A 23,138-nucleotide genomic window follows, 5' to 3' on the forward strand; every position below is an offset into this window, starting at 1 on the left:
CAGACGTCGAAGTAGAGAAGATAAAAATAAAGAAAAGATGGGAACTATAAGATCTCAGAGTGATCGGGGTCGTGATGATATAGGTTATTCTGGATTGACGTAGAGGTGGTTTCGCTCCGCTCTCGGACCTTCGGGCCGTGTCCCGGTCGTTCGTCTTCATCATGGTCGTCCAATCTTGTTGTTTTAAATGCTAAACTAAGGTAAAACTAAGGCTAATTGACATTTAATTCCGAGATTTGGACTAGAGGTTGAAACAGTATTCCATGAACCCAATAAGATGAAGGACGAAGTCTTGGCTTGGAAGAATGGCAGGTGTACGCTTGGCCCAGAAGGGTAATACAACCAACCAGGAGACATCATGACAGCAAACTGGACATCGCGCGAAAGAACATCTGATATCATTGCGATTTATCCTGTCTAACCATAGAAACACCGTGTACAAGCCCTCTTACAAATAATCCAATCTCTCTAATTCCCCTTCTTACGAGGAAGCAAAACATTCCTAGCCGCCCTCTTCATCATCTTCCTCCCAAGCTTCTTTCCCCTCGCCTGATACTCCTTTGAATCATTAACATGCGGAAACGGACAATCCGGCACCTCTTTCCCCAAAAATGCACAAAGCGGCTCCCATCCCTGCGTCAACTGGAAGTCCAAAAGTTGATTCCCAGGCACATTCTCGCGAATCAGAGCGTTATGTCGCACGTACGCATCCTTCATGTGATCAACAGTATGATTCGGATCTGGTGCACCTGTCCAGCCTTGATGCATTTTATAACTCGCTTTCGCACTTTCCATACCAGATAAATCCCCAATCTTAATAGCGAATTTTCTCAAACGTGGATTTTGGGCGGGTTCGAAAATAGGTAGAGCGCTGTTATACCATTTCTCGATATCACGCTCCACGAGAATGACTTTAGCGTCAGGGTAAGCTTTGATAAGCGATTCAGCGAATAGAGAGCCAATGTCAGAGACCGCGTCGTACTCGGAGAATATTTCATCCCAATCCGATCGACCGAAGCCTTTGCCGTTGTAGGTTGAAATGTTGGGATAGGTTGCGTCGGCTGCGCGGTCGAGGATGGGCCATTGCCATTGCATGTCGTCGCGTTCAGAAGCTTCCCAGCCGTGATGAACGTTTGTGTAGCCGAGAATTTCGAGGGCTTTCATTAGGGAGGCTGTGCCTGTTCTGATAGCGCCTAGACAGAGAATTGGGGGTGGTCGAACCACTTTTTCTGACAGGGATGTTGTTTCTGGCGATGCAGCCATTGTGTTGGTACCGGTAGTTGCCATGATGTTTCAATGCTTCAATTGGCAATTAACGCTGCAATTGAGATGAAAAATGTGCAGCAATGAATCTAATAAGTATTCAAAGGATTGAATCCTTGCATGAAAAAGTCAGATGATCGTCATTTCCCAAGAGAAACTAAGAGGGCACAGCGTAAGCAAACATTCCTTTCCAAGGAAGACCCTTGCTTTGCTAGAGACATACCTAAAAATGGGACGAATCCATCGCTTATCTTTAGCAGAGAGTGTTGCAATTGCAACCCTTAAAAAGCAAAGTAAGAACCTTGGCGAGAATCTCAAGTTCGTATCAAGAAGATTGATAATTTCTGGCATTAATCGACGGAGCCCGAGTTGTAGTGAGTGGCTGGCGTTGCACAAAATTGTCAATAGATGAGTGCACCTTTCGGAGATTTGTATCTCACAACCTGGATCAGTGGCGTTGCGCTTATCCCATATTGATTTGAAAGACGGAGAAACAATGGATTCTTATAACATTGGTTCATTGCTTATTACCCCTCAAGATTATCTCAACGAAGATCTGGCGCTTAACTAAACCGCTAGAGCTGACGGATCGTCGGCAGTAGTGCTATCTAACGGAGCTATCCGATGATGATCAAAAGGGACCAAGCGACTGGAAAATTAATGAAGTCAAATTATCTAACAATACCGTAGGAACTCATGAAATTGCACGCCTCGCTGGTATTTTCTTTAGTATGTAAGCGCTATTTCAAACTAATTATCAGATAATTTAGTGTCGCTCTGCTAATAACGGGTCTATAAATGCTAAAAAGGTATCCACGAGGGGTGCCCGATTTTATGAGTTCCAACGGAGTACGGCACTCCGTACTCAAAGTCTATGACTCTCTACTTATGAAGAACAACCTCAACAGGCCAAGCCAACAAATCCTCCCAAGAAGACCCCCTTACCTTCTCAACAATAGCGACAATAAGCGTCTCGGCCCAATTCTCAAAAAACCAATACTCCGACTCTCCCCAGTATAGCAGAATATCATAGTAAGCAAGAATAACCAATGCCAAGGGATGGCCAGATACTGCCAAGTCCAGGAAATCTCGCGAGACTTTCATCGGCCATGAGAAAATTACTCGTAACTCTGGAGGCGACGCTTTGTTCAGATTCGCCAGCGCATCGTTCACACTTGCTGTGATTGCTTCGATAGCGGATGTAAGAGCCGCTCGGCACTGATCTTCCATGAAATCAGACGATATTCGATGGGCAAGTTCAGGTAATCTTGCGCTTAATCCACGGAGGAGATAACTCGTCGTATGCAAATTCGACGTTTCGCAGAAAAGTTCTTTCAAAGGTCCATTTATCAGACCCGCCGCACCAGGTGAATTCAGTACTGCTTCCATGCCATTCACCAAGCTGAAAATCTCCATAAGGCTCTGAACCGGCAGTGAACAGCTATGACTCCTGAAATCATCGCAGTTGGGAAACGCGGCGAATTTATTCACCACGATAAATGTAGTACTGGCGTACAGCGCGTGGCAGTTTTGGGAAGTTACTTCCTCGGACAGTGCTTCTCTTATACCGCGGATAGAAGAGTTGATATGCTTGGAAGCTTGTAGGAGATAGAATTGTCGACGTTCGGGATGAAGATGTGCGAGGTGATATCCCGAGAATGCAAGAATCTGACGTAGAAAGAATGGGTATGATAACGCTTCTTGGGGCATATGCTGTTGGAACGTCGCTGTCGTAGCCTCTGAGAACATCATCGTTTTGTACGTAGAAGTCGTATAGTGCAGCATCAACTCAGCGGTAGAAACCCAGCAGTCCGGTTCCTCGAGAGGATTAGAGAATAAAGTGCCTGATACTAAAGATGCAGGACTATTGCCGGATAAGCTCGGATTCGGCGGTCTCAGAGATCTATGTCTATCGGAATGATAATCGGACTCTGAATGTTCAAGACTGCAAGGAACTTTATGCCTAACACAAGCAGAACAAGGAACTTCCTCATCGCACTGCGTACAAGTCAGTGGTGATCACGAGTCAGAACAGGATAGTTTAACCACAAACCTTGACTCGCCGCTTTTTGCAGCGTGTGCATCCATTTCGGGACTTTTTGTACCCCACGCGAGTGGACTTTGACTGGTCGTCCATTTGTACCGGTGCGTTGGGAGTGGGAATGTTCGCACTCGTTGCGAGAAGTTGGGATTTTTGGGGGATGAGATGACGGAGAGTTGGGTCGACCCGATCCCGAGCTTATTACGAATGCGAAACCGAGGTTGATTGACCAATTAGAATGCATGGAAGGGGGATATAAATGGGCCTTCCGGAAACGTCATGCATGCTTATTCGTCTTCACTTGGCATAAAGAGACATCAATCGACTGAACAGGTTGTGTTTTATTTACAGCTGCCTAATATTCTAGAATGTACAAAGAAGAACTAACTACCATCAAGTACCAACTACCATCTAGTAAGTTGATCGTCGAAAATGAATTGAGCGACGAGCAGCCCGACGAGCTCGCTTACACTTGACTCCCTTAGAAGGAGTAGGAACAGGCGTAGGAGCAGAGACAGGATCAGGAAGGGTAGAGTTGCTACCACCACCGACAACCTTGAGAGCAGCAATCTTCTCAGCCGCATGCTCAGCACCAATCATGATGATAGCCTGGGTGTTACCAGTAGGAAGATCAGGATGGAAACTGGCATCGACAACGAAAAGGTTGTCAGTGCCGTAAACCTTGGTGTTGAGATCAACAACAGCGCTACCGTTTGCCTTGCGGCCGTCGTCGGTGCCCATCTTGGCGCTGCCCATCCAGTGGTCGCCGCTGATCATCTTGGTGGAGAGGATATCCTCGACGGTAGCGCCGGGAGTGATGTAGGACATGGTGGAGTTGCTACCGCTGGTGAGGTCAAGCCAGTACTGGACGAAATCGCCCATGGCCTTGCGGTCTTCTTGGTCGATCAACCAAGGCTTGGTCTTGAGGAGAGTGTTTCCACCGGCAGCGATACCGAGTTCACCAACGGTGGAAGTACCGTGGGTAAGGAATGTGCGGACAGTAATGACACCGTCAGCCATAGCAGAAGCAGTTCCTTGGAGGTAACGAGTGCGGCCATCAGCTCCCTTGGCAGATGTCCACAGGTGCATGCGCTGAGCAGCCTGGGTAATAGGACCGGAACCTTGCATGTAGAGATCCAAGTCAGATGCAACAGGCTTGGTAGCGATGTCGTTGAACTTGTAAGCGGTGAAGTTGGTCTTGGGCTTGAACTGAAGAACGACCTGAGCATGGTCCTGCAGGTGGTGTCCAACGGGGAGATCGATGGTGTCAGCAGGGAGGGTAACGCCAGTGCGAGAAGAACCCTCTTTGACAATAGCAAGAGCATCAGACTTGCCAATACCAGCATTCCAGAGAAGACGAGGAGTAGACATAGCACCCGCAGCAAGAATGACCTTACCACCGGCCTTGACGTTGATGATCTGTTTGCTTCCGTCCGCAGCTTGGGTAAGAACACCGGTGATCATGCTACCCTTGCGAATAGGCTGGATAACCTTGGTCTCGAGCTTGAGAGTAAAGTTTGGAAGCTCCTTGGCGAAGGGCATGTAAGTACGGGCGGGACCAGCACGCATGTTATCCTTGATAGACCAAGAGCAACGAGAGTAAACCTGGTGCTTCTCGTTAGGAGACTCAATAGAGTCAACCTCCTTCCAGCCCTTTCCGCTGAGGTACTTCTCGAGGACCTTGTAGGTCATGTCATCGTAGTACTTTCCATCGTCGGAGGGAAGAGTAGTTCCAGGGTTGCGCTCGTAGAGACGGTCAGCAGCAGCGGAGACATCGTTCCAGCTCCAGCCTTGAGGCCAGCGGGAGAAATCACGCTCAGGTGGGTGGATGAAGTTCAGACCGTTGATGGAGGATGAGCCACCGAGGAGACAGCCAGCTGTGGAAGCAGTGTCACTGCAGAACTTGGTACCGGCGATGCTGGTCATGCTGCTTCCCATAGCGGGGATGTCGTAGGGAGTGAGGGTGTTGTTCCAGGGGAGTGCTTGGGCAGTGTTTCCTAGAGCGACAGTGTTGGCTGGGCCGCGCTCGATGAGAAGAGTGCTAAGACCCTTCTCGGCAAGACGCTCAGCAGCAATGATACCAGCGGGACCACCACCGACGACGATGACATCGTAGGTGATGTTGGAAGTGGTAGGAGGGATAGTAGAGTTACCAGGAACAGGAACAGTGCCGTTACCACCGGTAGGAGGAGCAGAAATAGTCTCCTTGGCCATAGCAGCCCAAGTAGCATACTTGGAAGATGCAGCGCCCTTGATATCGAAACCAAACTGACCAAAGCCAGCACCATGGTAAGAAAGCACAGCCTGGGGATCAGCAGGTGCATCGACAGCGACAGAAGACCAAGCATAACCCAGAATAGGGGATGGGTTCAACAAACTCGTAACCTTATCCTCAACACAGCCCTCACAGAGGAAAGTATACGACACATGCGTACTGTTGACGAAAGTACCCTCAGGAATAGGCGTCGCCTTAACAGTAGAGTTGGTATACTCCTCAGGATTAGCATAAGAGCTAGCCAAGCGGAAGCTAGTAACAATATCATCCCCATCAGGGTATGCGACGAAGAGCATACCACCAATCATACCGCCTCGGAAAGAAATAGCACCCCATCCAGCACCCTTCTCGGCGGGAAAGACCAGCTGGGCAATGAGGTCTTTTCCGAGAGTCTCCGGGACGGCGAAAGCGACGGAGAAGTCCTTGTCGACGAAGCGCTGGAAGTCGATGCCTGTCTTGGGATCGGTGTAGGCAGAAGATCGAATTCCTTGGGCGCTGGACAGGCCCAGGAGGGCTGCCATGGTGGAAAGAGTGAAACGCATGTTGAAAAGAATGAGTGTGGTAGACCACCAGGGTCGTTTAAAGAATGGATACCGCTTGCGGTAGAGGAGAGCAAAGACACCGGGCTTGCGGTGGAAAGAATGAACAGAAGCGTGGCTTGAGGAGAGAAACTACATTGATGGAGGTGCGATGTGATATATATTAATGAGTGCTATCTGGTTTGCTATCCTGGCATATGATGGCATGCTTGATGGATGACGATCGCTGTATGCAGGAGACCTTTAATATCTCGGCACGTTAACCACTTTAGGTTGACATACGTATGTTTCTCCGGTCAAAATTGCTTTTGACAGGAACATTTACCAGGATTCAACTCTCTCAAACTGGTCGCGTTTCCAAATTTCGTGATAAAGAACAACTCGATTCCTTGGGTGGATCATGACAAGGGTACCGAGATCCTGGTCAGTTGGAAGCGCACCAACGATAACAAAGGTGCCGTTTCAAATGGCCAGGTTCTGATTGGCGGATGTTTTCGTTCCTGAATGTTAAAGTTGAGGCTCGAATTTTGTTTCGGGAAGGATTTTATTAAGGGTGAGAGGAGGCTCTGTGGAAAAGCAATGTGAGGGAATTGTAGTGGTAGGATTGGCTGATTGGTAAGTGAGCGTGATAGGAGAGCCTGTTTCGAATTGATTGATCTTGAGTATTCGGTCTAGACCTTATCGCTCTGTATGCGAGATCAAGTCATTTAAACTACCAATAATCTGAGCCCTTGCCTGCCATCTCAGATCAAGTTTAAAATAAACCAAGACAACTGCCGATGCAAGTAAATGGCACATGCAATATCAGCACCACGTGGGGGTCATGTCAAGCAGCAACCAGAAGTATTTAATTACTGTCAAAACTCGTGATGTCAAACTCCCTCGCCAAGCACAGGACAAGACGAAAAAAACAAGCTTTACCCCCTCAATCCGGAAACCATTCCTTTTCCTCCGTAAGCGAGTGTGGATGTGTTATCCGACACCTGAAACAGCCTGCCGATCACTGCCCACATTGCGAAGCATGACGGAGGTAAATATTCCAATAATTACTCGTAAATACATGATGACTACTAGAAGAGTTGTTGGTGGTTGTTAGGAGGGCTGCTAATGAATTCCAAGAGGACATATAAGGTGCTTGTGGCAACGCGACATCCTTCGTTGGGGGAAGTTGAAGCGCGGAAGCTGGGCCATAGGAAAGCTGCTATCGTGCTTTCGGAGAGGTGTTTGTGGTTTTGATGGGCGATGAGGATGTAGGCTTCTGAGCAAAGGATTGTTGATTCTTGGCAAGGTGAATTTGTTGTCAGAAGTGCAGGTGTTAGAGTAGGAACTTGAAGACTTGGGAGTAAGTATGTATTGCCTTCGTAAGTCGTAGTTTCCGACGAGAAATCTGGCGTAGGGTATGTGAAGATGGATGCAGGAGTCAGGGTAGGTGACGCGATAGATGGACTCATATTTGATGCGAGCAAGTTGCCAAGTCCTGGTTCAGCAAGATCATAATTCTCTGTAGCAGAGCTAGCGACGATTTCCAAATTCATGGCATCGATTGCACTAGCCACAGTCGAATCCATATTTTCTTTCGGTAGTGTCATGTCCAAAGCACTGTTGCCACCCTCCAATTCCTTGATATGTTCTTTGAGCCTCGAGATGGTCCGCTCTGCCTCCTCAAGTTTCCCCTCTAGGGTGGCGATGTAATCTCTCCTCCGAGCACGATGTCGACGTTGGTTATCGCGAACTCGATCTCGAGTATGTTCATCCGAAACTCGTTTTATCTTTCTTTGAGGCATGGCGATTTGTTGACGAGGATTGATATGTCATCGATGAAATTCATTCTGGTAAGGTGCCGAGCCAAAATGGTGACATATCGATTTGCAACCTTAGTAACCGCCGAACCTGTGATTGGATAATGTGCGGTATGGTGCTAGACAAAAAGATATGATTGGCATTCTACTTTGGGGGTTTCGCAACGGTGACATATCGACATATTAACGTGAACAGCATATAAACCTGCCACTGAACATTGAACACTGACTGCATTAACTCATCCTTCAAACTATTGACCAACAGCATGGATGCCAAAGAAACATATAAACAAGTCAGCGACCATTACGGCTCGGTTTCCAAGAGCGCTACCGGAAAATATGAACAGACCGTCGCAAAGGCCTTTGGATACACGGATGAAGAACTCAAAGACATCCCCGAAAGTGCCAATTTGGGTTTAAGCTGTGGCAATCCGACTGCACTCGCGAAGTTGCGAGAGGTAGGTTGCTTCAGTCTCTGAATAGCCTCATATAGATTCTGACTAACTGCTATCTCAGGGTGAGACTGTCATTGACCTTGGCTCTGGTGCTGGCTTCGACATCTTGACGGCTGCTAAGAAGATTGGTCCATCCGGCAGGGCTATTGGTGTAGATATGAACAAAGTAAGCTTATCATGACGATAACACGCAGCAAACGCTAATTTTTGAAGAACATGATATCCAAAGCCAACACGAACAAAGCTCTCATGAATCTCCAAAACGTCGAATTCATCGAAAGCCCCATTACATCCATCCCTCTCCCCGAGGCCACAGCAGATTGTATCATCAGCAACTGCGTCATCAATCTCGTCCCCGCTTCAGAAAAGCAGCTTGTCTTCAATGAGATGTTTAGACTTCTCAAACCTGGCGGACGCGTTGCAGTCAGCGATATATTAGCGCGCAAGGAGTTACCGGATGAGATAAGAAGAGATGTTGCTTTGTATGTTGGATGCATTGCTGGGGCTAGTCTCGTTGGGGAGTATGAGAAGTTTCTTAAGAATGCTAGGTTTAAAGGTACGTTTGGGTGACTCTATGGCAACTAAAAGGCTGGTCTAATGGGTTGTAGATGTTCTTATTGTTGACATGAAGAGCGACTTGAACGTCTACTTCACTGCAAGCGAGGGTCAGTTTTCCTGCTGCAAGAGCGCAGGCGAAGATCTAGCTCAGGACTCATCCTCATGTGCTCCTTCTAAATCGACAGGTTCACTGGAGACAGGCGATGGCTTGTCAAGTGGTCGTTCAGGCATTACTGATTTCAATCAGTGGGCAGGTAGGTGTACTAGTATTCTTGTTCTAGCCTGGTGGTTGACTGACTCTCTTTAGGCTCATTCCAAATCTATGCTGTTAAACCTGGAGCCAAATAAACATAAGACATATACATGCGGTCATTCTCCCAGTCTACGTTCGGGGGTTCGGTGTTGGGAGAAAAGTCGGGGTTTGAGTCTACCGTTTAAACCAAGTAAATCTTACTGCTTTTACATTCGGATGCTTCCTCGTAATAAACACGTTTTATTTACTCGCCTCCTCCTTAACCCTCTTCTCTTCCCGTTCACTAAACCGATCCCCAAAAAGATCAAAATGCGGCCTCATAACAATAGTATACTTAACAAGCTCCTCCATACAATCCACCAACCGATCGCGATTTCCACTAGCCATCATCCGGCTTCCTTCCTCTTCAGAAGTAAATTGCGTATAAGCTTTCGGTACGGAGCTTTGGTTTGGGATAGCAAACATGCGCATCCAACGACCGAGAATACGGAGAGAATTTACGGCGTTGAAGGATTGGGATCCGCCGCTGACTTGGGCCATGGCGAGGGTTCGGCCTTGGGTTGGTCGGACGGAGCCGGTTGAGAGGGGGATCCAATCGATTTGTTGCTTGAAGATGCCGGTCTGTTAATCGTTAGCCATTTCTAGTTCAGACCATCATGCTGTTAAGCGACCCACCAAATTGCCGTGTTGTTCTGGGCTGATCCAGACGTGTCCATCGCTCCATTTACTCAGCTCTCGAAGTTCTTGAACTTTAGGATGGGTATGTTGAACATCGTCTTTTTGAGGAAGACCAGCAGGGTCGTAAACTCTAACATCGCAACCAAGACGGAACAGGATTCGTGAAGCTTCAAGGGCGAGAAGGCGCGAATATGATCTTGGAAATGTAAGCAAGAAGAACAGGACTTGAATTTGTTAGTACTCACCGGCTTCTCAAACTGCCGTAGAGAACAAGAATTCGAAGACGATCAAGCTTCTTGTCTAGAATTTCTGATTGTACCATCTTCATCGCTGTGCTGAGTTCTAGGTCAGCGACCCAATCGTCAGAAAGCATTTCTCCTTCGAATAGGTAAGGGCGGTATTGGTCTCGAATTGCGGCGTCATCTTGATCCCGGGGGATAGCAAACGATTTGTGTTTAAAGGATGGATCGGTGGCAAATTCGACTGCTGTTCTCCCAGCTTGGGTGTTATTCAAATCTCCGTGGCCACCCATTGTGCGACGCGCTTGTAAGATATACGATTGTGGAGAAAAAACACTTATTCGAGCAGTATTGAGTAGTGGACGAAAGATGGCATGCATTTTTCACAATATTGGGAATATAAAGTGTGGATCCGCAAAGGGTCGGGCATTTTATATGATATGGAGGATCGGGGCTAGATCAAAGTGGACTTTGAGCCCGAGATAAGCGTGCGTGTCCTGACTTGGCTATGGGATTGGTGAATGGCAAATGAGACGTGCTGACTGGGTGCCCAAATACCAAGACACAGTGTCTTAAATATGAACATGGACGCAGAAGGAACGGGATCTATACAAGGACGTGGAAATATACTCGGAATCTCAACTTTAGGTCTGGCTGATTACACTTAATTCTAGCACCAACAGAGAACCGTTCCGGAATTCTGGTAACGCCTTGAGAATCCGTTATCGGGGCAGAGAGAAAGTTTTGGGTAGGGTATGGGCAGGGGCCGTGTCATGCCCCTGCTGTTATTGGCTGCAGCCAAAAGTCCATGAATTGCGTTTTCGGAATACTGTCATACACGACAGATGATTGGTCGCTTGGCTGTATGAGGAAAATTGCTCGTCGGCAGTTGCATCTACACAGCGAGATGGAATCTTGACTGGACTTGTATCTCTAATCTAAAATACAGATGCGAACAGTGGAACACTTTGATGGTCGTATTACAAGCTGCAACCTCACCTTGCACTAGAGGCTATGCTTGTGCAAGGCCGTCAAGGCTTGCTGGGCTTGCTATGCCCTGTGAGTGGTGCAGGCTTGTTCAGTCAGCAAGACTTGTGGACATGGCTAGGCTTGCAGACACGACTAGTCTTGCAGAGACAGCTAGGCTGACAGGTCAGATTCTATTGTTCGGGACCTTCCAAGTGGGTAGTGAAAGGGCGTTCTGTAAGCTTTGGAGCAATGATTGAATGGTGTAAATGCTCCTTTTAATTGGCATAAAGGGTTGTAATTATTTTTGTCCTGTATTAGTGTTCTCATTACTGCTGGTCCGAAAAACCTTTTTACCCAAATGCCCAACCTCACTTTCAGCAAGTATTCACAATTCCTGGTTCCAAGATGTTCCATATATTAGTGTAATGATTCTGCTACCTAAGAACAATCATCCTCTAAACCTTTGTTGTAGAATCAGCTTTACCTGGCACTGTCTCTGTGATTCCCGAATCCTTCTCCTGCAACGGCTGTCCGATGATAGCATCGAAGTTCTAGAGTCACAAGTTAGAGACCGTGGTATATGATGATCACTTGATAGACTTACCGGTCCTTGGAAGTTCTTGCCCCAGATGAGCCAGTATACTGCGAGAAGGAAGTAGAACCCTCCAACAACAGGAGAAACGTAGTCTACGACAGGTTAGTCGCTTTGGTCTGATGACAGAAAGGAAGACTTACTCATGGTGTTGGCAGATACCGGAATGCCAGCAGGGAAGCAGAAGAACTAAAACAGTTAGCCTCATGTGTGAGGGTCCAGCGTGATCGACTTACAATAGAAGTAACAATGACAAACACAGCAGCAACGCAATTAACAACAGCACCAAACCTCAAGCCCATCCTCGCAGGAGTCTTCTTAGTCTGATACTCCCTCAAAACACCCCTTCCCCTAACAAGCAAAGCAACAACAGGACTAGCATAAGAAACATTCAAGAAAATAGTACAACTCGCAATATACGCGCTGAAGGCCACAGTAGGACCAAGATACAAAAGACCAAACAACAGATTAAAAACATAGCAGAACATGATTGTGCGGACAGGAACGTCAAGCCTGGGGGATATGTGCGCGAAGAACTTGTGGCAGACGATACCGTTGTCGCGCGCCATTGCGAAGATCAAACGGCTTGCGCTGGTTATGCTGGCTGATGTTCCATTGATGAAGCAGATGCTTAGCATAAGTGCTAGAATGGTGGCGGCGGCGCGGGAGGATGTGCTTTGGAGGAAGAGTTCTACTATGGGCATGCCGGTTGAGCTGGTGAGGATGGTGGTTGGGTCGGTGAGGCAGAAGAGGATTACTAGGATGAAGAAGAGGCCACTGAAGAGTCAGTAGGTATATGCCAAGAGATGAAGGAAAGACTCACGTAACACCACCAATGACTACAGCTAGAAGCATAGCTCTTGGTGCATCCTTCGAAGGGTTGGGCATTTCTTCTGTAAGATGCAACACAACATCAAAGCCAATAAGTGATAGAGCCGATTGCAACAAGCCAAGGATCCAAGCAACTCCATCAGACCAGCCAGTCTCGTTGTTAAAGCCTGTGAAGACTTCTTTCGCGTCTGTCTTGGGAGACATGGAGAGGAGGATGATGCTGATGATGACGACGGATAGGACGGACCAGTACACTGCACTCTTTATTAGACAGACATGTGTGATGAAGGGGGTGACACGTACGGGCACAGTCATTCCATCGACCCAAGATTCTGTTTCCCCAGATATTACCGACCGTGCCGAAGGATAGGATCGCGACGAAGAAAAGATATGTTTTCCAGGCGGTGGCTTCGTAGGCGTTGTTGGATGCGACGACTGCGGCTGCTGATATCAATTGGGCTAAAGGCGTTAATCTCTGATGGCAAGGATATGCAAGGGAACGTACCAGCGAAGAAGGCTTGGGTAGTGACGACAGTCAACCATCCAGCAATGTTGGTCCATCCAACAAAAAAGCTCTTCTCCTGTTAGCCATTGTATCATCAAGGTAGAGGGGACATACCATTGGTCTCTTCCATCGAGGTGTACACAAAGCGTACATAAAATGATACTGTCCACCTACAACCAATCAGCAACAAAGACATGTCTCAGCATCAGTCACTTACCAGCAGTCGGCCACAGAGCAGCAAGTTCTCCCAAACTAGCCGCCAAAGCCAAATTACAAAAGACACAAACAATAAACCCGTAAATAAACGAAACCTGTCCTCCAGAAGGAAGAATATACGCCATAACACCTGCGAGTGCAATCCATGTACTGCGGGGTTAGTTAGTACAGTGACAAAGGAGTGACTGGGGAGATGAGTTACTTGAGGATTGCAAACGCCATGGCGACCATGGTTAACGTCGAAAGACGCTGCTGCAGCACGCCTTCTTGCATAGAGGAAGTCATGTTTGGAGAGTCTCTTGTGTATGATTTGGATTGTTTGCGAGGTTTGGGAGGAGAGGTTGGTTCATATAGTTTGTTAGGTCACACGGGATGGCGTGTGTTAGTCTAGAGACGGTCGTACACCGATAAGACCAGCAGCACAACCCATTTTCCTGATCCTCTTCGCAACTACAGACTACAGAGGTAACTGACAGTAGATATCGTATCTGAACTGCCGATATACCGATACCAAAACACTGTATCTTGATAAGTCTAGACGCTAATGACTCTACCCCAGGTTTTGAACAGCTGGGTGTGATCTCCACTGAATATACCTAATCCGGAAGTTTTGCGAGAAGTGGAGGGTGGCTGATTGGTTACCGGGTTCCGGCGCGTCAACACCACCACATCATCCAGATTGTCAAAACCTTGACTCTTACTAGTGGATTGCGGGGGAGGCGATCTAGATTGTCATTTCTCGCAAAATTACCTATTCCGGTAAAGATAGAGGGGAGATACGTTATCTAAGATCTTCATCTAGGCTGGGGCGACGATGATAGCTCGCGTATTCATCAAAGCCCCGTTGAGATACGGTAGCAAGGACAGCCCGGGGCGCCGAGGGTGGAGTTTTCTCGAGAAATTACTCCTTTGGGGAATGGTGGTGAGATAGACATGATACGATGAGGTTCATGACAGCAACCCGGGCCGAGGATAAAATGAGTTGCCGTCCTTGCTTAACTTGCTGTGGCTACTCTTACTTTCTACGCTTTTGATAGTATCTTAGTTGTTGTTCTATCTATTCAATCACTTCACACAATGCCTTCCAAAGACGGATACTCATGGACAGAGTCCCAAGGCCTCAAGGCCGGTGTTCCAACCATCGGCGCAATCAGTCCTCCTTCGAACTTAAAAGACACCAACACGAAGTATGATGTTATTGTCGTTGGAGCAGGATACTGTGGTCTCACCGCAGCTCGCGACGCAAGCATCGCCGGTAAATCTACCAACCCATCATCACAAAAACAGGTCTAACAGAAAACAGGGCTCAAGGTCTTGCTTATTGAAGCCCGTGATCGCATCGGTGGTCGTTCATGGTCATCAAACATAGAAGGCTACCCTTATGAAATGGGCGGAACCTGGGTACACTGGGGTCAAGCACATGTCTGGCGCGAAATCCAACGATACAACATGCAGAACGAACTTGAAGTCTCATACGATTTCACGAGGGGAATTAATAAGTATCTTCTTGCTACACCAGAGGGAACCCAAAAGTTCACCCATGAAGAAGAAGTAAGGCAATACCACATCTGTTTGTGAGGACATGACTGACGAGTATAGGACGCATTGATGCAATCCGCCCTTCATAAACTAGTCAACATAGACGGCGCATCAGGCCGCGAAGCAATCATCTTCCCCCACCAAAACAAACTTGATCCCATTGCAGCAAAATACGATCGCATGTCCATCGCCGACCGCATCGCGGAGATCAAGAACGATCTTACATACAATGAGCGCATGGGTCTTGAAGCCTTTGTTCTGCTCTGCAGTGGTGCTACTCTTGAGACAACTAGTTTCTACGAGTTCCTTCACTGGTGGGCTATGTGCAATTATACTTACGTTGGTTGTATTGAGTATCTCGCCAAGTACAAGTTCAAGGGTGGTCAATCTAGCTTTGCGATTAATTTCTTCAAAGAAGCTCTCGCCACTGGTAACTTGACTTACTCTTTCAGCACACCCGTTGCCTCTGTTAGAAACTCCACGGCTGGAGTGGAAGTCACATCTCGCAGCGGTCAAAGCTTCAAAGCATTGAAGATGATCAGTGCTATTCCACTAAACATCCTCAACGACGTCAAATTCGATCCTCCTTTGTCACCGGGGAAGAAAGCAGCTGCAGATATTGGGCATGTGAACCAGTGCATCAAAGTCCACGCAGAAATCTCAGATAAAGATTTGAGATCGATGACGGGTATTAGTTATCCCCACAATAAGCTTTCTTATGGTTTTGGAGATGGGACTACGCCAAAGGGAAATACGCACATTGTTGCTTTTGGAGGAGAGTCGAATCATTTCCACCCTGAGGAGAATATTCAGGTTACAAAGGATGCGTTCCAGGGATTTACGCCTATGAAGATTGAAAGACTGGTAAGTTGAACATTATATATCAGAGTGAATGGTTGCTAATGGAGTTGTAGGTCTTTCATAACTGGTCCAAGGATGAATTCGCCAAGGGCGCATGGTTCTTTTCTCGACCTGGTCTGTTGAGTGATCATCTCGGTGACATGAGAGCCAGCCAAGGAAACATCATCTTTGCATGCTCAGACTGGGCTTTGGGGTGGCGTAGTTTTATTGATGGTGCTATTGAAGAAGGAACGCGCGCTGCTATGACTCTTCGTTCTAGCTTGTCTGAGAGAAGCCATCTGTAACCTCTTTTTCTTTATGGGTTTTCTTTCTACTGTCAAGTATAGATTGCAAAAGTTGTTAGCATTAAAATATTAATTTATCCATGTCTTCATTCTAATTCCGAGCTATGAGTTGCTCGTACTATGATCCAATCACCTCCAAGACCCGTAATTATCTCCATCGGCGCAATATCTCTCTTGGGAAGTTCTTCAGCGATAGCCTCGGTGATACCCCATCGGCGCTAGTGAATATTAGTGCAACTCAAAATTTCGATTCAAGCTGTCAAATCTACGATCCCTTCACCTTCATCATCACCCTCCCACTCACTATCTAGTTTGAAGCTCAGCTTCAGAAGAAACAAAAATGGCGGTAGCAACCAAACCCCAAAAGTCTTCGACTTACCTCTTCATCTACAACACCCTCTTCGCCCTCCTCCGCATCGCTCTCCTTGCCAAAACAACCCACCTCTTCATTCAATCTGGCAACAGCGCAGTCTGGAATGATCTCAATGTCACAGCACGATGGATAGAAACGCTCACCGTAATGGAAATTCTCCATGCTGCGACGGGAATGGTTAGAGCTGCACCCGCTACAACAGCTCTTCAGGTCGCTGGCAGAAACACCATCGTTTGGGCAATCACCCGGAATTATCCTGAAGTTGGCGCGAGAGAAAACGCGTATAGTTTTATGCTTATCGCGTGGAATGCTGCTGATGCTGTGCGATATTTGTATTTTACTTGTCAGACAGGTTTGGGAAGTGTGCCTGCTGGTTTGACATGGTTGAGGTATGCAAACATTCTCCAAAAGAACAACATATACTAACGATTTGCAGATATAACATGTTCATCATCCTTTACCCTGTCGGTATTCTTTCTGAGATGAAGCTCGTTTACGAGGTCATTGAACCTTCTCAAGTTCGCAACCCCATGTATCAGTACTTGCTATGGTTCGGATTGGCGATTTATGCTCCTGCGTTTTATGTTCTTTTTGGACATATGCTTGCTCAGAGGGCGAAGTTGAACCGCGCCAGTTCGAAGAAGCAAGCTTGATTCTGAAATCAGGCGGACAGTATCTTGATGTTTAGAAAGGACGAAATTAGATCTAAGGGAGTTGTGCTTGGATTCAAGGTCTTGAGTTTAAAAATTCTCTTGATTTGATGACAATCCATGATCATGGACAAATCGTTGGAATTACCTTGTTAAAAGTTTCCAACGGGTGTATATGATACTTGGCTGCATATTTGTGAAAGAGGGTTGTGGCGGTGGATGAGATGCAAAATCGGAATCCTAATGTAGAACACAAACAGCCTGCAGTACGTATTGCTTACGAAATACCATGTTCCCAAAACAAATACATTGATCCTCTAAGGGTTAGGACGCTAAAGATAAAGTATCCTAAAAGCTGGTCTAAGGTATCATAAAATAAGCAAATTGGTTCGTCTCTTAGGCTCTCGGTGGAGAATTCTTATGATACCCCGACGCCAATCTATCAAGACCCAGTGTTCTGCTCCTTAGTGTCCTCCCTTCCTTCATCTTCTCTTCTCGTTCCTTGGCTCGAATCGCCTTGGCTTGCCTTTCCCCTTCCTTCTCGATAGCGGCCTTCTTCTGCGCGAGCTTTAAGCCAAGAGACTTATGCTTTCTAGCACAAGCTTCATCCTCATCCTCGTCAAAGACGAACTCTTCGCTGAGCGGGTCCCCCTCGGCCCTTTGCTTGACACAATTCTCCCATGGAGTCATGCGTGCCATCCTTTCCTTATCTGAGTCCTTGCCTTCCTTGACGTCGTTGATGGCAAGCTCAAATTCTCCAGAGAAGGTCCTCCAGATCTCAGCGGGTGTGAGGAGCAAGTGTTCTTCAACTTCCTCGGGGGTCTTGAAGTATCCCAACATCTTGCGACAGGCTTCAACCAGGAAGATGGAATTCTCTTCCCAAAATTCCCATGTCTCTTCGATGTTCAGGAATGACCTTGCAGGCAAGAGAAAAGATATGACCCAGACGGAAGGTGTCATTAGAGTGGTATGACATGTCCCTCCCCTGTATCTCCTTCTCAACGACCCAGGCATATCGGTTGAACGGTTGATGCCATGAAGTCTTGATAAGTTCAAAGGTGCACATCTCCCGCAACCCGCCAGTCATCCAGTCTGGCAGGGCGACCTCTGCAGACAGTTGGGTGGCCCATTTCTTACAATAGATTCGTTCGATATTGTCGTAATAGGAGTTCTTTGTCTTCAAGAGGTGGAATGTGACAGGGCATTCCTGGTTGATCCTTACCAGGCGCCCGATAATTTGGATGTTCTCAGTCGCCACCTGAATCCAGGTCCATGTGCGTGTCAGAGTAATGGCTGCTCGAGTCAACAAAGGTCAACTTCGACGCTGCTTGATGAAGTGTCGGATCCTTCATCAGAAAGTCTTTCCAGCGTGTGCGCCTTTACTGGAGCCTTCAGTGTCCGTGCTATCACACTCCTCGTCCAGGTCCGCCCGGGACTGAGAATGATCACTGTGCGCATCGACAGGATCAACTTCCATGCTGCCAGATGATGCGTCGGATCTTTCATCATCAGGAACGTCCTGTGGGGTCTGTACGTCTTTGTCAATTCCCACGATGACAGTAGCACTAAACTGCTCGCCCGAGTCCTCCTGAGAATCCGGGATGGCGTTGCCTTATGAAGCAGGGTGCTTGAGCAAGATAACGGTGGCCTACTGCTCGAAGACATCCAAAATCGAGAAAGGGGGTTCCGGCTCATAGGCCCCAGTCGCGGTGCTCCGATGTCGACTCTCAATCTTGGTGTGTTGAGCACTATCGAGATGTTCACCCAAGACGCGTCTGTTGGAGTTTAACTTCCTAAACACTGGGCAATCAACAACTCGACAAACGTTCTCGCCATTGAAAGACCAGTCTTGAGGTGAGTGTGGAAGGTGCGAGTACATCGCAAGGTACGATTTGTGACGAGCTTTGATACCCTAAAACCCCTGCTCTACGTCACCTTGCCGTTTTTAGTCATGCTTCGTTGGCTTCTCGATCCCAGTCTGAACGAGGACGGGGAGAGGAGGCGTAAATGGCGGCGGAGATGATGGTGCGCATGTCGGCCACTCTACGTGGTCAAGAAAGACAACCCCCGGGATCAAAACGACGTCGAATATGTTCTTGGACGCCATGGCGGTGATGAAAGCCCAACTCATGTATTCGGTTTCACGCGGCTGACTTGGTTTGTTTGACGTTGTCCTTATCCTACCTGCTATCCTCGATAGGACTTTTCGACTTGGCTCAAGAATTTCCAGAGGAACGGTGGTCCCAGGTGATGACACGGGAGCGGATGCAGGAGCCAGGACTGGTGATTATGACCCGGCCTTGAGCTTATTCAGTTCCAAGCTCTTCTGTTGTTCGAAGCTGAAGCTAGTAGCCTGTGGTAGTCTCTCAGCTTGTTAGCGACGAATGGCCAGATACCTCGAGGTACAAACTCACAAGAAGGCGAAGGTTGTTCTGCGCTGCCGTAGAATTGAGGAGATGCGGTCTGTGAGCCCCGGATCGCGTTCGCAGGCGGCGCCTGAAAATGCATGCTTCAAAGTTGACAGAGCGCAGGTGCCACACTGGCGTAGGCGTTTCTTCATAGCCTCGAGTTCAATACCCACGGATCATCTTCGCCTTCTTCTCCAATCATTATCCAGTCATGTTGCCCTTGTTTGGATCGTTCAGTTTGACCTTCGCGAACAATCCAGACACGTGCGACAAATTGTGGATGATGGCCGTCGAAAAGAGTTTCTTCTCCATTTTCGCCGTAAGGTCCGATCGCCAGAGGCTCGACCTCTGTCTAGGGTGGAGGTTGAAATATACTGTCTGAGTCTCTTCGAAGTAGCGATGGAAGTTGCACTGCCACTTGATGGCTGTGTGAGCCTGTAGACCGCGTTGCTCGTGTTCGTCGTCGTCCTTAATAGAGGGGCCTAGCCGTTTGAGTCCGGGGATAATCCACTGGGACCTTTTAGCGACTGGCGTAACCAGGTTGAAATCCTCAAGGCGCGGCAGATGATCAATATCGAGATGTCTGGTAAAAGGAGGGACACGCACGAAAGTAGGTGCAGGTCGGAAAGCAGCTAAGTGGTCATCGCCGTATAACTCGTCCAGGAAGTCGTCGTCATCCGGGTCGATAGGGTTGTTAGGATGAAATGGATGGATTGCGTTGTTGGGGTCACCCGGGTTGCTTGTAGTTCGGAAGACCACAGTTGGCATGTTGTGTATGTAGCTGAGTATTCTTCGGACGGGGATGGCAGCGCGGTAGCCATCGTTGGAGCGGTACCGCGGTAGCGCGTTGTCGAAGATACGCAGCATGTCTCGGTCGAGATTGATACGAAACGGAGGTCCTTCGCCGAGTAGAAAACGGTCGTAGGGGGCAGCCTCGACTGGCCGAAGTGTCCTGATCATGTCGAATATGTGGCTACATGATAGCTTCAGGGGGATTGTCATGTCCTCGGAGGTTGACAAAACAGCCCGGAATCTCAACTCGGGGGAGCTTTCGTCAACTACTGGGGGCTTGCTAGGCGCATCTGGTGATAAGATGCCCGCAATGAGTACTCAATAAAGCCTTCGTCAACAAAGCTCGTCGCTTGTGTTTGGCGCCGCTCGCGAAGGTCCTATAGCAAGCTCGATGATGCGCAGTTGCAATTCTTTCGGGAGTCGAATGATCGGAAAGACCATAGCCTGCTGCCATTAGAAACCTTTCATAGCCGCACTTGAAGAGCCTGATTATACATACCTGGGTTTAGCCCTGGATTGAAGACGACTGTTCATTGAGATATCGAGGTTTCATTCTGCGCTGAACATAACCCATCCATACTCCGCGATTTTCAGGACGCGGCATCAATGCAAAGGTTTGAGCCTCAGGTCGCATTCGCTGTTCCATCAGAACGTACATGAGGACAATCGCTCTGAAGAGGTCATCGGCACTGTAGCCACCGAGGACCGGGTGGTCGCCTGCTGCTGGTTCAGGGAATCCGATAGGGAACCTTCCGGTCCGAGTCTGGTCGTGAGCTCCGATCGGCGCGAACAGTAAGAGCTAGACAGCATGGAATGAGATGAACATTTCGGGTGGGATGGCCTCCTTGACGTGTAACGCCAAAGATTGGCAGAAGCTTAGGCTCCTTAGCAGCTTTCATATAGTGTTTCAGAGCGATGCGCTCATCGAAGCTCTGCTCGAAGAAATAGTTCAAAACGTCGTGGGGCTGAGGGATGACAGGACGAGGCCAATCGATGCGCTCGCTAGGATCAGTTTGTGGTAACTCGTTGAGATACTGTTGCTGTGCGGCAAGCTCGCGATGGAACCCTTCGTCACCCTTCGGCACCTAACCAAAGGAAGTGTTGTTGTATTGCTGAAAGACTTCGATTTTGAAACGAGGAGGAACTGACATGAACCGCGGGCCCTACAATGCAGCCAAGCAGCTACGGAGGATCGATCCACTCAGCTCACGCCCTGGTACTGGCACTGGCACTGGCACTGGCACTGGCACTGGCACTGGCTGGATAGCTGTGCTAAAACGAGAGCTGCGTTTCCATGGGAATTTTTGCACACTTATTGGACCCACAGCACCCGAAGCACTGTCACGAGGCTGTCATGAAACTGGTTGCCAAAAGCATAAGAGACGAAATAATTTCGTTGCCTTAGGCTAACTTAGATTAGCACTTAGGCTACCTTATCTTGGCGCCCTAAGGATTGGAGAATAATTCTTCTGTCACGCACCTGTTACTGCCGGATGATGTCCCGAGTGTTGTTGGCTTCCATTAACTTGCTCCAATTGTCGGGACGCAGCGCATACTGGAGTGGGATCGAGTACCACTTGTCGAAGCCGTTCTCGATATTCCACTCGAACACCCAAAGATGACAACACTTCGAAATTGTCGTAAGGCCCAACCGAGGGACATGGAACCCAAGGGATGTCGCGGGACTTCCCCTCGTGCATGATCTCGACTACTAGGAAAACCTGTATCTGCTCGGGCAGTCGTAGTGCTTCACAATCGTCCTTTCCAATCGATAACGGTAGAACAAGTCGCGTCCCGTCAGTCTTGCGGTTCTGAATCGTAGTCTTGAAGTCGTTGCGATGTCTGTTCTCGTTGAATTATACCAGCTTTTTGTACACGGTATGAGCGCGCGCACCTGGTATTGCTGGCTTCACGCCGAATGTCTTGATATCGGCCCCGTGAAACTGGAAGACTGGGCTGATCCTGTTGCATCCATCTCACTGGTGACAGCAAGGGCCAACCAGAGGCCCGGCGAGCTTTGTCGGAAAGTTGACCCATGAGCACAGCCCTCAGTCTGAAGTTACTTGCCCCATCCGCCTTCCTTATATGTTCGCTGAACTTGTTTGCTTTGCGCTCGGTAGATTTGGCGTCATCCTCAGCAGGCACCGGTAGCGCAAAATTGCTATCTTCCTCCTTTGCGCCTATGATTTTTCCGAGTGTCGTTCCGGTTGCTTGTGGCTTCTTTAGCTTTGTCACCATGGCCATGAGCTCGCGAGTGATGTAGCCTGGAGGAACTCACTATCTAGGTTTTGACAATAATACATCCGTAGACATCCCCAACGGCGTGATCTCGTTATACGACTTCGGTAACGCGCTTGCGACTGGCCAGTGCTTTCATTCAAAGTCACTGTCGGTTCAAAGGTTTCTGGGCGATCTGGGTGCCCCGCCATGTAAGACTCCGCACATGATTCGTTGTCGCTTTCAAGCAGTCCGTGATGTCGAAGAACCGTATCTCTTAGATTTTCGATCTGGGGTCCGAGTAGCGCGGGCCCTGGCTGGTACATCTGATCGATACAGTCAGGCAGTACCCACTTGTCGGTGTTCCATGGCTTCAGATTCTTGTGACCGTACATGAGACTGGCGCATGCTTTTGGAGGCGAGTGGAGCGCAAATTATGAGATTGTTTGTTGTTCGTATGATCAAAAGTGTTCTTTTGTTGAGTACGCTTTGCTCAGCAGGTTATCTCCAGATCTGTCACTAGCAAACCACAAATCGACATGCTGGTTGGCCCGGTTGTCTCGTTGTGTTCCATGTGAACACGCACATCTCGTCGCCCTTTCTCTGCAAAGGTGTTCTCAATGTTGGTGAGAATTGAATCGCATTGCGCTTCATCTGACGTATCATGGACGAAGCTATAAACCGTCGGCGGGTTTTCGTTATCCATGGGAAAAGGGACTGCTAATTCCACCCCTGAACACATCAGGGCCGCTTTGATCTGTTCATCTGTAGGTAAATCTCTCGTTTGGTAGTCCTTCGCAA

At 48.2% G+C, this 23,138-nt stretch overlaps 10 protein-coding genes across 10 annotated transcripts; 2 read left to right on the forward strand and 8 right to left on the reverse strand.

Annotated features, from left to right (window-relative positions):
- Positions 1-379: 379 nt before the first annotated feature.
- B0J16DRAFT_288490 (uncharacterized protein) lies at positions 380-1,720 on the reverse strand. The gene is made up of 2 exons (XM_046124183.1): positions 1,487-1,720; positions 380-1,420 (listed from the first exon to the last, which is right to left on the reverse strand). Exon 2 carries the CDS (start codon positions 1,285-1,287, stop codon positions 469-471), a length of 819 nt encoding a protein of 272 aa, XP_045980861.1. The 5' UTR covers positions 1,288-1,420; positions 1,487-1,720; the 3' UTR covers positions 380-468.
- Positions 1,721-1,968: 248 nt separating this feature from the next.
- Positions 1,969-3,452, reverse strand: B0J16DRAFT_148254 (uncharacterized protein). Its single transcript, XM_046122005.1, has 2 exons — positions 3,317-3,452; positions 1,969-3,261 (listed from the first exon to the last, which is right to left on the reverse strand). The coding sequence occupies exons 1-2, from the start codon at positions 3,398-3,400 to the stop codon at positions 2,146-2,148; spliced, it is 1,200 nt and encodes a 399-aa protein (XP_045980862.1). The 5' UTR covers positions 3,401-3,452; the 3' UTR covers positions 1,969-2,145.
- A 159-nt stretch (positions 3,453-3,611) lies between these two features.
- B0J16DRAFT_343686 (uncharacterized protein) lies at positions 3,612-6,443 on the reverse strand. The gene has a single exon (XM_046128086.1). The coding sequence runs from the start codon at positions 6,119-6,121 to the stop codon at positions 3,716-3,718; it is 2,406 nt and encodes an 801-aa protein (XP_045980863.1). The 5' UTR covers positions 6,122-6,443; the 3' UTR covers positions 3,612-3,715.
- Positions 6,444-7,188: 745 nt separating this feature from the next.
- Positions 7,189-7,902, reverse strand: B0J16DRAFT_385507 (Trappc4 protein; the record flags this gene model as incomplete). The annotated part of the gene is made up of 1 exon (XM_046131500.1): positions 7,189-7,902. The coding sequence occupies one exon, from the start codon at positions 7,900-7,902 to the stop codon at positions 7,189-7,191; it is 714 nt and encodes a 237-aa protein (XP_045980864.1).
- A 281-nt stretch (positions 7,903-8,183) lies between these two features.
- B0J16DRAFT_321214 (S-adenosyl-L-methionine-dependent methyltransferase) lies at positions 8,184-9,278 on the forward strand (the record flags this gene model as incomplete). Its single annotated transcript, XM_046125624.1, has 5 exons — positions 8,184-8,375; positions 8,434-8,538; positions 8,586-8,928; positions 8,981-9,184; positions 9,238-9,278. 5 exons carry the CDS (start codon positions 8,184-8,186, stop codon positions 9,276-9,278), a joined length of 885 nt encoding a protein of 294 aa, XP_045980865.1.
- Positions 9,279-9,340: 62 nt separating this feature from the next.
- Positions 9,341-10,485, reverse strand: B0J16DRAFT_288497 (flavoprotein-like protein). The gene is made up of 3 exons (XM_046124184.1): positions 10,107-10,485; positions 9,859-10,057; positions 9,341-9,804 (listed from the first exon to the last, which is right to left on the reverse strand). The coding sequence occupies exons 1-3, from the start codon at positions 10,478-10,480 to the stop codon at positions 9,424-9,426; spliced, it is 954 nt and encodes a 317-aa protein (XP_045980866.1). The 5' UTR covers positions 10,481-10,485; the 3' UTR covers positions 9,341-9,423.
- Positions 10,486-11,524: 1,039 nt separating this feature from the next.
- On the reverse strand, positions 11,525-13,513 carry B0J16DRAFT_415638 (amino acid/polyamine transporter I; the record flags this gene model as incomplete). Its single annotated transcript, XM_046133538.1, has 10 exons — positions 13,416-13,513; positions 13,215-13,363; positions 13,112-13,167; positions 12,998-13,067; positions 12,796-12,951; positions 12,485-12,746; positions 11,898-12,438; positions 11,805-11,850; positions 11,674-11,756; positions 11,525-11,620 (listed from the first exon to the last, which is right to left on the reverse strand). The coding sequence occupies exons 1-10, from the start codon at positions 13,496-13,498 to the stop codon at positions 11,525-11,527; spliced, it is 1,542 nt and encodes a 513-aa protein (XP_045980867.1). The 5' UTR covers positions 13,499-13,513.
- A 750-nt stretch (positions 13,514-14,263) lies between these two features.
- B0J16DRAFT_363325 (uncharacterized protein) lies at positions 14,264-17,216 on the forward strand. The gene is made up of 7 exons (XM_046129868.1): positions 14,264-14,468; positions 14,517-14,764; positions 14,813-15,616; positions 15,667-15,893; positions 16,007-16,098; positions 16,221-16,659; positions 16,707-17,216. Exons 1-7 carry the CDS (start codon positions 14,291-14,293, stop codon positions 16,921-16,923), a joined length of 2,205 nt encoding a protein of 734 aa, XP_045980868.1. The 5' UTR covers positions 14,264-14,290; the 3' UTR covers positions 16,924-17,216.
- On the reverse strand, positions 17,217-17,991 carry B0J16DRAFT_400661 (uncharacterized protein). Its single transcript, XM_046132538.1, has one exon. It carries the CDS (start codon positions 17,932-17,934, stop codon positions 17,317-17,319), a length of 618 nt encoding a protein of 205 aa, XP_045980869.1. The 5' UTR covers positions 17,935-17,991; the 3' UTR covers positions 17,217-17,316.
- Positions 17,992-19,529: 1,538 nt separating this feature from the next.
- B0J16DRAFT_321220 (uncharacterized protein) lies at positions 19,530-22,732 on the reverse strand (the record flags this gene model as incomplete). The annotated part of the gene is made up of 7 exons (XM_046125625.1): positions 19,530-20,410; positions 20,620-20,646; positions 20,777-20,837; positions 20,870-21,205; positions 21,608-21,962; positions 22,015-22,384; positions 22,459-22,732. 7 exons carry the CDS (start codon positions 22,730-22,732, stop codon positions 19,530-19,532), a joined length of 2,304 nt encoding a protein of 767 aa, XP_045980870.1.
- Positions 22,733-23,138: the final 406 nt, after the last annotated feature.

This window comes from Fusarium flagelliforme (genome assembly GCF_020744385.1).
Source record: "Fusarium flagelliforme strain FIESC 12 MPI-CAGE-AA-0113 chromosome Unknown B0J16scaffold_5, whole genome shotgun sequence".
NCBI lineage: Eukaryota > Fungi > Ascomycota > Sordariomycetes > Hypocreales > Nectriaceae > Fusarium > Fusarium flagelliforme.